Source organism: Cervus elaphus, chromosome 23, assembly GCF_910594005.1.
Source record: "Cervus elaphus chromosome 23, mCerEla1.1, whole genome shotgun sequence".
NCBI classification, from domain to species: domain Eukaryota; kingdom Metazoa; phylum Chordata; class Mammalia; order Artiodactyla; family Cervidae; genus Cervus; species Cervus elaphus.
Window position 1 is genome coordinate 66,440,810 of NC_057837.1, and position 13,170 is coordinate 66,453,979.

General features: G+C 41.6%; 1 protein-coding gene across 2 annotated transcripts in view; it reads left to right on the plus strand.

Moving 5' to 3' along the window:
* The window catches only part of RPRD1B (regulation of nuclear pre-mRNA domain containing 1B), a 56,119-nt gene that overhangs the window by 27,017 nt on the left and 15,932 nt on the right, over positions 1-13,170 (plus strand). For both annotated transcript variants that reach the window (XM_043882910.1, XM_043882909.1), the window contains one exon: positions 2,058-2,233. In XM_043882910.1, the coding sequence (XP_043738845.1) occupies positions 2,058-2,233 (176 nt within the window). The remainder of the gene's footprint in view (positions 1-2,057; positions 2,234-13,170) is intronic.

Sequence of the window (13,170 nt, forward strand, 5' to 3'; positions counted from 1 at the left end):
GTGACTGAAATCGTCTCTCTCTGTTTTCTCTTTGGCTCACTCCTCCTCCACCAAGAACATCCTGTTGTTTCCTTGTCCCTGAGGAGCCTAGAAGTACCTGATTTTTGGCATCAGGCCTAATTTGGAATCCCTCAACAGTTCACCTTCCAGTATTCATATTGAGGCAGCATCTAATAGTCAGGCGCTGTTTGCCAGAGAAACTCTGTGGGGAATTCTTAAATCCGGGTTACCTGTGATTGTGCTGAACTCTCTCACCTTGCCCACCTGTATTCAGAAGAAGCAACAGATCTATATCACTGACACTCACTTTCAGTTTATCCCATGGAACTACTGGCGTCTCTAGTGCTTTGTTTCAAAGCACCGAACTCTCTTGATCCTTTAAAGCCTTTTTAACTATGACAAACCTAGACAGCATATTAAAAAGCAGAGACATCACTTTGCCAAGTCCGTATAGTCAAAGCTATGATTTTTCTAGTTGTCATGTACTAATGTGAGAGTTGGGCCATAAAGAAGGCTAAGTGCCAAAGAATTGATGCTTTTCAGTTGTGTTGGAGAAGACTCTTGAGAGTCCATTTTACAGCAAGGAGATCAAACCGGTCAACCCCAAATATTCACTGGAAGTACTGATGCTGAAGCTTCAGTACTATCGGCCACCTGATGTGAAGAGCTGACTTATTAAAAAAGATCCTGATGCTGGGAAAGATTGAAGGCAAGAGGAGAAGAGGGCGACAGAGAATAAGATGGTTGGATGGCATCACCGACTCAATGGACATGAGTTTGAGCAAAATCAGGGAGATAGTGAAGGACAGGGAAGCCTAGGGTGCTGCGGTCCGTGGGGTCGCAAAGAGTTGGACACGACTGAGCAGCTGAACAACAGCAGCAACAACGTACATGCTTAAGTGTTATCTCACCATCCCCACACGTGTTTAATCATACCAGTTTTTTGAAATACAAATCATCCTTTGTCTTTTCTTACTTCCTGAGGTTGAGTGTGGTTCACCACTTTTTCCCAAGGATACCCTTTCTTATGCTTCGATTCTTTTGCAGTTTCTTCCTCAGACAATGAGCTGAAACCCATTAATTGGGCCTGAAGTCAGTCTGGTAGATAATAACCATCCTTTTTCTTTTTTTTTAATGAGATGGCAGATAGAATGCTCTGCTCACACTGAAGGAAGTATTGTCTAATGAAACTTTGGTTTCTTTTTTAATATATATTTATATAAAGTGTATTTCTTAGCATGAGTCACATTCAAAAGCATTTAAAAGCTTCTATTTTATCAGATTCTATATTTTGCTTAACAAAAAAGGTTTAATGCTTACACACATTAAGAAATAGAATCTTACAGGTCCATTTTATTTATTTTTAATCAAGCTTTTTTTTTTTTTTTAAGTCTATTGAATTTGTTATAATGTTGCTTCTGTTTTATGTTTTGGTTTTTTGGCCCTGAGGCATGTGGAATCTTGGCTGTCCAACCAGGGATTGAACCCCCACCCCCTGCATTGAAAGGGGAAGTCTTAACCACTGGACCACCAGGGAAGTCCCTATAGGTCCATTTTAGAGGTATGGTTTTGAGTCCGCAGCTTCCCAGCAAAGCCAACGATACTGAATCTGTTGTGTAGCTTTCATTGTTTTAGTTTTCAGACTCAAGAAATGGGTGCTTAGTTTTGTATTTCAGATGGATGTGCAAAGAATGTTTAATGATGTAATATGAAGAAAGCAGTTTTGAAATTTTCAGAGATGGGGAAATATTATTTCACCTATAACCTTAAATCTGTTTATTTGTAGAGCTTTTATAGGAATAGGCATTTTGAAGTCCTTTGTCAGATTCACCTCTTTGTACAATTGCCTCACTTCAGGTAGTTCGGAAAGGTCCCATCTTATTGACAGGAGTGAGTACCTTTGATTTTTCTGCCAGCCAGTCCATTGTCTACAGGTTCCAGCCTATTCTTGGACTTGAGTGTTAGGGGAGAAACTGCTAACGTTCCCTAGAAGTGTTTGCAATTATGCCTGTGTCATTATTTATTGTCTCTCTCTTTTTGGTTTGATTTGTATTTAGACAAAGAGGCAGCTGAACGTCTTTCAAAAACAGTAGATGAAGCATGTCTGCTACTAGCCGAATATAACGGGCGCCTGGCGGCGGAGCTGGAAGACCGACGCCAGCTGGCTCGGATGTTGGTGGAGTACACCCAGAACCAGAAAGACGTTTTGTCAGAAAAGGAGAAAAAACTGGAAGTGAGTACACTGCAAGGCAGACCCAAACTCCCCAGGTTTACCTTCCTGGAGCCCACATTAGGAGGGTTTTATTATGCCTTAATGAGCACAGTTTTTTCTTTCATGAGATGAGAACATCCATCAGATACTCTAATGATTTAAACCAAGTTGAAAATCGAAGTCGTGTTTTTATATGTCCAGGAAAGAACAAAGTGGAATGCAGAAAGCAAGCAATGAAGTCTTAAATCACAGCATTTAGGGTCTCATTGCTTTAGTTTGAACTCATATTTCAAGAAAAACAATTGTAGATTGAGGTTTGAGAAGAGTAGTCATTCAGCACAGCCAAGGAATGATTGCATTTGGGAAATGCTTAAAACTTTCTTTTGGATTATATTGAGATTTATTTCCACCCTGTATCCTTGCTAAGGCTAGTAAGTAGTGTGCCTCCAAGCTCTGTCTGCAGTCTGTTCTAGAATTCCACATAAACCTAATAATGTTTGTGGAGCCCAGTTCTCAAACTGTTGAGAAGGAGCTGATTTTTACCCTGAGTTGACATTGCCTGAATGCCCTTGGAGAGCGGCTCCAGAACTAATTTCTCTCCATGCATTTGTCTGGCTTAATTAAATACCTGGCAGTTTATCTCAGTCCTTTGATAACTGAACCAGCAGTACGGATATCTGGGAACTTTTGCTTGCATCCTGCAGCTAGGCTTCCTTTTTAGGAGTTTCTGCCTTTCTTTTTTTCAAAGAGACGTAGAGAAGAGTTGCAACCAGTGGCTTGGGAAGGGGAGACAGTTTTGAGTTGAAGAATCAAGTCATTTCTTACAGGAAACAGAGTAGATCAAGGAAGTCGGGGGTTTGTCCCCATCTGCCAACCCTGCACTCAAAAAAGACTTTCTCAGGCCCAGAGGGACAGAAAAGTGAGCTAGCCCTGAGGCTGCCAGGATTATGTTTGCCTTTCAACACAGTCATTTGACTTGTGCAGAGAAATGAAAGATGGCGCTTCTTCCCATGTCGTTACCTGCAATGACTACGGGAGCTGTGATGGGTAGTGCTAGTGGGAACTTCATATTCCTAGCCAGCTTGAGAGTGGAAGATGGGAAAGAGATATAAAAATAGTATGGCTTAGATTTAGAAATCAACACTGACCAGAAATCCTAAGGGGTGTTTCATGGGCAGTACCAGACGGTCATTTATCTGAAATGCTCATCTTTCACTGAGGAAGCGTTTTTAGACCTGTGCCCCGGGACTAATAAGAGAGTGTAATTAATGATTCTGGTTGTAAGTCACCATACCATCTGTTGAACTGCCCCTTGGCGACACATTAAGGGCTTTCTCTGATCTGTCAGACATTGATTATCATGAGCAGCTGCTGTTGGGTGGAACGTGGCAGGCTACCATAGAGGACAGAGTCTTTGAGAAGGAGATTGGGTTGGTACAGTGAATTAACTCTTTGTCTCCTTTCCTCATGGTTGCACTTTCCTCCCTATGTTTCTTCTGGGGGAATCTTCCTGGTTTCAGTAGAACCAATGGTTCGCTAGATGCCACAGGAGGTCATTAAGGCAGAAATGGATCAGAGATTTGGATCCGTTTTGTTGCTTTCCAGCCCCAATTTTTTTACTCACTTGGGCATTGGAATTCCATTGCTTTAAGAATCAGAACAGGTATGTCCCATCACCCAAAAGTATAGATTCTGAACTCCCAGTTCTTATCCCAAACCATGTCTGTCAGCCACATGAGTGAAAACTGTTCATTGTAAAAATGGAGCTAAATTTGCTACATTTAAAAAAAGCAAACTGCTAGATATAAGATGTTGAGAGATGGTTTTCATTCTTTATCTGTGTTTGCTAAAACTGTGAACAGTCTGCTCCCTAGAATCTGAGATTTTTTTCTCATATCCCATAATAGACTGATCTTAATTCCATTATATCTTTATGGTGATGATAAAACTTAATAAGTATGTGCCACTTGAAAGACACATTATTACTATGATTTCTTCTAAATCTTCCAAAAGTGTCTTATTGATAGGGACAGTACATAAAGTATATGTGTTTTTTTAACACTTTTTTTTTTTTAAAAAAAACAGTCCTTGTTTTAAAACTGCCACATCAGAAGAGTAATGAAATCTGCTTTTATTTTTTAATCTTTTCATTGCCATCAGTGTATGAACATGGAATTCTTAGAACTCTGGAAATGTAGTTATTTGCTTGAGAGTCTCTTTTCTTCCCAGAGTTCTAATTTGATAACACATAACATTTTTTTCTACAGATTTATATCTTCTATGAGTGTACTTCTTTATTCTTTCACTTGAGAATTTTATCTTAGTTTCTCAGTGTCTCCTGAACTTTGGGATAGGAAGTATAATGATTTCAGAGTCTAGGATGATTCAGACCCTGAGACGTAGAAGACAAGAGTTATGGCTCCCAGAGAGAACGTGTTTCTGCCCTCAAGGAAATAATATTTTTACATAAACAGGATGGTTGAACATAAAACCAAACCAAGGGATCGTACGTAATATAGATCAAGGAGACAGTTGGCAATTATGATTGTGGTTGCAGTTATAATTGTGGTTTAAGGTTAAGTCTAAACTTCCTGGCAGGCAGTAAAGCCTTTTCATAAGAGGAAGTAGCAGCTGAAGAAGGGAAATACATTTGTAAATGGAGAACAACCAAACTGGTGCAGACAGATGAGTGAAGGAAGACAAAAGACAGAAGGTATGGGAAGCGGGGTCCCAGAGCCCTCCCATGGGAATTAGGCGTCATACTCTTTCAGCAACAACAAAGCTCTTTGAGCAGCTGCTCATTCAGCGGTGAAGTTAGCAGAGCCCCTGCCAGGCAGGAGATAATGGAGATGAGCAGGATATGTGCTCTCCCTCAGTGAGCTTCCACTCTAGTAGAAGCAAGAATGAAGTTAAAGTAGAATGTGAGAAATGTTCTCAATAAGGGGCATATCTTAACTCACTATGTCTAAGCTAAAATCAACTGAGGAAAGTTGAAAATGTTATTTGTTTAATATACTGTTTTGATCACACATTCATTTAAAATCGAAGCGAATTATAAAATGCACAGTTTTTGAACAATGCTGTGCTTTCAGTGGGCTTCCCTGGTGGCTCAGTGGTAAAGAATCCACTTGCCAGTGCAGGAGACATGGGTTCGATCTCTGGGTGGGGAAGATCCCCTGAGAAGGAAATGGCCACCCACCCCAGTATTCCTGCCTGGGAAATCCCTTGGACAGAGGAGCCTGGCAGGCTACAGCCCATGGGGTTGCAAAGAGTCAGATGCAGCCTAGCAACTCAGCAGCAATGCCTTCAGCAGGCCCTCCGGAGTCCACTAGAATGGGTGTTCTTTGGCAGCTCTTATAGTATCAGGAACGTAATTTTTTTCGGCAAATATTTGTTCTGGGAGTGAAATTCATCACCTGATACAGCCTTACTCAATGAGGAGGGTTTTTTAGGTTGCATTTAAAAACTAATTCTTGGTTGTAAAGACTATATTAGTAAAGAAAGGTGAGTATTTGATGGAAACTGTGGGTTTCCTCCTTTGTTTTTCTTTTTTTTTTCCTTTAAGTAGAATCATGATTCATTTTTGTTTACCTTTTTTTTTCTTTCTTCCCCATGTTATTGCTTTTAGATGGTATAATAGACATTGGCCTTAAACTCCAGGCAAGTTAGAAGGAAAACTGCTTAATATTTGTCATGCTTTTGTCATGAACATGAGAAAACATAGAAATGGGAAAAGAGGACATGTAGCAGGAAGTACAAATAGCAGCCTGAAAGGGAGGATCAGGAGTGTGGAGGAGAGAGAAGAAAGTAAATTCAGAAAAGGAAAAGGAACCAGAAAAGCCTCTAAAACTTCAGTTCTTAGAGCAAAGGGAGGATTTGTTTCTGGGGGACGGAGGTGACCATTAAGCCCAAGTGACTGCTAGAAGCTCACAAGCCATAGGGTAGGGTGGACAGAGTTCCAGTCTTGTCAGTTTGGAGAAAGCCTGATATGGTATGTTCCGTCTGGGCGTATGCAAAAGGGAAAGAGAGAGAGGGAGGGAAGTCTATTTGTACATGCATTGAAGAAAAAAATCAAAACGGGGAAGGTACTCATAATTTTACCACCTTGACACATCAGTCCTTTTTTTTTTAACATCATGGTGTTTGACTTGACATTCTAGCAGTGCTCTAGAACTGAAAGGAGACAGATCTGTGTGTGATGTCCATACCAGTGGTACACACACAGACTGGGGAACTGTGTTCCTGTCTGCAGATGTTTTAAAAATACGAGGTGAAACATGAAAATAATAACCCTTTCAAAGTATATGCATTTCAGTGACACATAGTACATTCATAGTATTGAGTACCCACCACCTGTATCCAGTTCTAAAACAGTTCACTTTATGTCAGACCAAAAGAAAACCCTGTCCCCCATTAACCACTCCCTCCCTGTGTGCCCTTCCTCCCAGCCTGTCTCAACCACCAATCGGCTTTCTCTGCCCATGGATTTGCCAGCGCTGGATATTTCATATAATTGGGCCTGATTTCTTTCACTTAGCATGTTTTGGGATTTATCCACATTGTAGCATGTATTAGTACTTCATTTCTTCTTATGGCTGAATTGTCCATTTTTTAGATATGCAAAAATGTCTACCCGTTAATTTGCTGATGCACGGTTGGGTTGTTTCTGCCTTTTGGCCCTTATGAATAGTGTTGCCATAAACAGTTGTGTACAAGTTTTTGTATGGACATAAGTTTTATTTCTCTTGGGTATTTGTATACCTAGGAATAGAATTACTGAGTCGTAAGGTGAAGTCTATGTTTAACTTTTTGAGGAGACGCCAGAACTGGTTCCCATAGCAGCTGTGCCATTTTCCATTCCCACTAGCAGCGTATGAGGCTTCATTTCTCCACATCCTTGTCAACACTTGGCGTTGTCTGTCCTTTTTAAGTTCTAGCCATCCTGGCGGATGTGAAGTGATGTGTGGTTTTGATTTGCGTTTCCTTAGTGACTGACAGGGGTGAGCATCTTAGCTTGTGCTTGTTAGCCATTTGTGTATCTTTTTTAAGAGCGTGTTTGTTCAAGTCCTGTGCCCATTTTTGAATAGAGTTGTTTGTTCTTGAATTGTAAGAGTTCTTGGTATGTTCTGGATATCAGACTTCTACCAGTTCAATGCCTTGCAAATATTTTGTTCCATTCTGTAAGTTTTTTTTTTTTTCACTTTCTTCAGTATGCTGTTCGAAGCAGTAAGTTTTGATAAGTTCTAATGTGATTTTCTTGTGTTGCTTCTGTTTTGGTGTCATATTTAAGAAGCCATTGAGAAATCCAGATCATAGGAAGAGTTATTCCTGTGTTTTCTTCTAGGAGTTTTATAGTTTTAGCTTTTACATTTAGGTTGCTGAGTTAATTTTGTATATGATGTGAGGTGGGGCAGGGGAGTTTGAGTGCACCTTTTTTATTTACATATAGATACCTAGTTGCCCTAGCACTGTTTGTTGTTCCGCACTGAATACTTAATGCTTTTATTAAAAATCGATTGGCCATAGATGTATGGGTTTATTTCTTGACTTTCTGTTCTGTTCCACTGATCTGTGTGTTTGTCCTATGCCAGTATCACACGCAACTAGTTTGATCAGTGTAGCTTCATAGTAAGTTTTAAGATTGGAAAATGTGAGTCCTCAGACTTCGTTCTTCTTTTTTAGTGTCATTTGGCTGTTCAGGGCCTCTTTCAGTTCTGTGGGAATTTGAGGATCAGCTTTTCCATTTCCAAAAGAGTTTGTTGGAATTTTCGTAGGAGTTGTATTGAATCTGGAGATTGCTTTAGGCACTATTGCCATCTTAACAATCTTAAGCCTTCCAATCCCTGAACATGAAATGTCTTCCCATGTAGTTAGATAATTCTTTAATTTCTGCTGCAGAATTTTCAAAGACGTGCTAGAGCATCGTTTCCCAGTGCGTTTAGTTTTACAGAGGCCCTGTTTAGGTCCCTCAGCGTCCAGAGCCACAGTAGACGACTGTGCGTCTCTCCTCACAGTAGGCAGTGTTTACCCACCTCTGGAAGGCCTGCATATGTACGCATGTGTGTTTAACAAAGTCACCAGGGCACAGGCAAGACTGCCAGCTTCCTTCTGCAGAGGAGAGGCCTGAATATCTAGCTAAGGCCTCTAACAGGATTACAGAGCCAGATAGGACCTCACAAGGTGTATAGTCCAGCTTCTGAATTGTATAGTCTTCTCTTCAGACCCAGGGTTAGCCCAGACCAGGAATATAATTTAAAGCAGACATCTTGTCATTTTATCAAGTTTGTGTTTTGGTTTGTTTATTGTGGTTTTAATTATTTATTTATTTATTTCATAAGGTCAGGTCACAGCAGAAAGACACTCTACACAGAAGAGTAGCCAGAGTTGATCATTTCAGCAGTCCCAAGAATCTTGTTTTAGAGACATGATGTCTTACATAGGGGCATTAAAATGGTTGCAGGAAAGCATTCTGGAATGGCCCCTGAGAAAACCTTTCTGAGTTTGAGAGAGCCCACTTTGCCACCAAGCTCCTAAGTACCCTCCTGCCATAACTCTGCATGCTCTTGCTCTGAGAGGAAGGGAGAAATTGGTCATTGGACTTGGGCCTGCTGCTGTGTCTCCCAGACTTGGTAGGTCGCCCCCCACTGTAATGAATGCTCAAGAGTACATGCGACTTTTCCTTTGAGACTGGTGGCTCAGATGGTAAAGAATCCGCCTGCAGTGCAGGAGACGCGGGTTCGATCCCTGGGTCAGGAAGATCCCCTGGAGAAGGGAATGTCTACCCACTCCAGTATTCTTGCCTGAAGAATTTCGTGAACAGAGGAGCCTGACAGGCTATATAGTCAATGGGGTCACAGAGTTGGACACTACTGAGTGACTCACACTTTCACACTTTCACAGCCTTCTACTTAAGACAGCACAGCTAGGAAGGGGGAAATGGCCCAGAATCTAGCACTGACTTGTGACTTCTTATATCTGTTTGTAATTTGGTTCCAACAAACTTGAGAGATTCTTGGGCTCTAGCTGAGGGGGCACTAACCAAATGGATGGGCGTCTTATTTCTGTTGGCATCCCCCACCTCCCCGCAGGGTGCAGATGGTGAGAGGTGTTCATTCCAGTAATGGGACGGGCAGTAGATGGAGATAGAGAGCTCCGTTTTTGGTCAGCTTTGGACAAATCCTCCCCTTTCTCCATGGTGAGGGAAGCCAGTATCTCATTGTCCATTACAGTCAGGGCAGATGGGAGCAGGCAATCTAATCCCCCTTTTAGATGAGAAGCAGAGCTCAGCATTCCTATGAGCAGTTCAGGGTCACAGAAGGAAGTCAGTGAGGACCAGAACCCCAGTCTGCAGAATCCTGACCCCAGTGATCATCTCCCGTGCTCCCTGGGAACTGAGAGGCCCTATGTATGGGTCTTCTGTATCACTCCCTTCCTTAGCGTGTTGTTCTCCCCTCCCTAGACTAGCAGTGCTGTCAGCACCATGGGCTGAAGCAGGTCAGTCTGCTCCCACTGATCACTTGATCGGCGGTGGGCTGGTGGGGTGTCCTTGTGTCCTTCCCCACACAGCAGGCCTTGGCTCGCTCACTGCTTTTTCACCCCTGCTTTGATGTGGATCCCCCTTTTTTTTCTTTTTTAATAAAGTTTCCCTCCAGTAGTTGGGGACTTTTTGAGTTGAGTGGTTCTGTAAGTGATTTGGAGTTTGGAGACTGTGTTTAATCCTTGGATTCCTTCCATTCATTTTAGGTACTGCTGACCCTTCTAGCTCAGGCCAGATTTGTAGCCGGAGCTCTTATCTATCGGTGTGTGCGCTTAGAGGGGTGTGTGTATGTGTTTTTCTCTATTAATCTCTCATTACTCCAGGGGAGAAAAGGCCCCATATAATGTACTTCACTTACTTGGTGACCTAAGGGCATGGTTCACTGACACGTGAGACTTTACTTTGAAAATGGTGATGTGAATTCAAAGCTCTCCCCGCTGTAAATCCATACCTTTATATTTAGTCACAGGATTGTTTTCCTATTTATCAACTTTTGATGGTTCCTCCTCCTTCCCGGAACAGCTCCACTGAGTTTTAGCAAGTGTGTGTAGCACTAAATTTTCATATTTATATATAAAGTGCATATGTACATTGAGTCAAAACAGTATTCAGCCCCGCATCACTGCTTTGTCTGCCAAAATATTCCTTTTTTTTTTTTTTTTTTTTAAAAAAACTAACCTACTTAACTTGGCTAGCTGCCTAACTGCACCGGGTCTTAGTTGCAGCATGTGGAGTCTAGTTCCCTGACCAGGAATTGAAACCAGGCCCCCTGCATTGGGAGCTTGGAGTCTTAGCCACCCCACCACCAGAGAAGTCCCAAAACATTCATTCTTACTCAACTAATATTCAGTTCATTATTTATTAATTTTTTAATTACAAAAGAAGCACTCACAGAAAACTTAGAAAAAATGAATATAAAGGAAAAAAATCATTATCTCACTATTCAGAGATAACCACTTTTAATTTTGGTATATTTCTTCCTCCTGTTTTAAAATTAAAATGATCATATGTGCCTTTAAAAACTTTATGTGGTTATTTTCCCTATTAGTAAAAAACTTTGTAAACATTTTAAATGGTTTCTTGAATATGGTTTGATATTCGATTACTTTTATTGAAGGTTTTTTTTTTAACTTTGGGCTGACTTTTAGTATCTGGATTTTTTAATTCCTGTAAATTTTAAAAAATGGATTCTGTATGTGTGCAGATGTCCACTTGTCTTTAAGTGTACTCCAGGTCATATGTATCTCAAGGTCTTTGTCCTCAGTAGGCATTTCTGACTTACGGGTTCTTGATCTTTTTCAAAGCATCTTAAGTAGACTAGAACTTCACTGAGCTTTACAGACAGACAGACAGACAGGTAGAAGATACACAGGTATGTGTGTAATGTGTGTATATACCCATGAGATGAGGATGAATCTTTGCTTTATGAAGAACTGAACATGGAAGTAGACACAGTAGACAAACGGGGCTCTCTTCTGGGTTTTAGATTGACTGTTTACATTTGAAACAGCTGTGGGAAAATAGCAACTCGTTATTATAACATCGACTTGAGTGAGCATAGCTTTGAGAGCAGAGTTCAGATTACAGAAATTTGAGCTCTTGTGTCTAAGTGTCTATTTGGCCCAAGGGGTACATGTTACTTTGAGCAAAGATCTATTTTAGTTTTTATGAATGTTCCTGCTCCTGTTAAGGTGGACCTTCTACTCCCACTGTAAGTTGTGGATTTTGAAGAAAGTAAAACTAGATTATGGCATGCTCTGCAATTTTGTAAATTGTGTCTCTGACTTTGTTTTCCCTCATAAAATGAATGACTTAAAGTAAGGTCATAAAGAGTCTTTTTCCATGTTTAGAGCAAAATTTGCTTGCTTATAATAAGGAGTCAACATGAAACCTTTACAAAGTCCCTGAGCTCCCAAAGGTATAGCATGCTTCACGTGAAGAAGTGATAGTACTAGTCAGCTTTCTTTATGACTCTGCAAGCCTCCTTATTTGTTCTCCTCCTTATTCAGATTCTTTCAACATCTTTAGGAAAAAGTATGGATATCTCTCTTACTCCAATCATGAGGTTCTTTGAGAATTTTAAGCAGAGTAACTTTGCAAATTTCAACTCAGCAAAAATTTGCTGGTGGCCTTCTAAGCATTCTTGAGGTTTTGATAGTGGTTATAAATAGACTCATCCCACTCTTCCTTCATGGTGTCTGGTAGGCTCTGCTTGGTGCTTTTATTTTGCCCACCATTGTTTCTGCTCCATGGAAGGTAAGACTCACAAGGAGTTATTCCCAGAAATATACCATTTAACCCCAGTCAGGTTTAGTGATGAAGATCCACAGTGCCCATTCCAGGCTCTTTGTGAATTTCTCTGCTGAGGCCAGTCAGTGGTTTTGGTAGCCTCCTATCTTTGGCATGGTTTTTCATTTATAAAATAACAATTTTACCTTCACCTGTGACAAACAGGTTCCAGCCCTTGTCCAACCTCAGTTGTTAGTGTTTGCCTTTCCTTAGAGCACGGGACCTTTATGACCAAGTTATTTTCCTTTCTGTGTAAGAAGTATCCAGCAGGCTGGCCGAAGGGCTTCTTCTCAGCAAGTGTACCATGCTTTGACTCTCTGATACTGTTTTTACATCACGTTCACACGAGCATACCCCGAATCTCTACCACTCTCCCTTTTTACCACCTCACTGTGTCGTGGCTCCCCATTTTGCCTCTGCTTACCCCACTGCAGCTTGGCAGGTACATCTCCATTACTCTCTTTAGAATCCCCCACCAGTAGCCTAGGGCTTCCCAGATGGCTCAGCAGTAAAATAATCAGTCTTCTAGTGCAGGAGCTGCAGGAGACTCAGGTTTGATCCCTGAGTCGGGTAGATCCCCTGGAGGAGGAAATGACAACCTACTCCAGTATTCTCATCTGGAGAATCCTGTGGACAGAGAAGCCTGGAGGGCTACCGTCCATGCAGTCACAAAGAGCTGGGCATGGCTGAGCACCCACACACACCCGTAGTCTAACCTCAAAAGCCTAGATACTTCTCAGTCTCTGGCTTTCTTTTTCTTTTCTCTTTTTGGCCCTCTCTATAGCATTTAATTAGAGAAGGCAATGGCAACCCACTCCAGTACTCTTGCGTGGAAAATCCCATGGACGGAGGAGCCTGGTAGGCTGCAGTCCATGGGGTCACTAGGAGTCGGACATGACTGAGCGACTTCACTTTCCCTTTTCACTTTCATGCATTGGAGAAGGAAATGGCAACCCACTCCAGTGTTCTTGCCCAGAGAATCCCAGGGACAGGGGAGCCTGGTGGGTTGCCGTCTATGGGGTCGCACAGGGTCGGACACAACTGAAGCAACTTAGTGGCAGCAGCAGCATAGCATTTAATGGGGGCTTCCCTGGTGGCTCAGTTGGCAAAGAATCTGCCTACAATGCAGGAG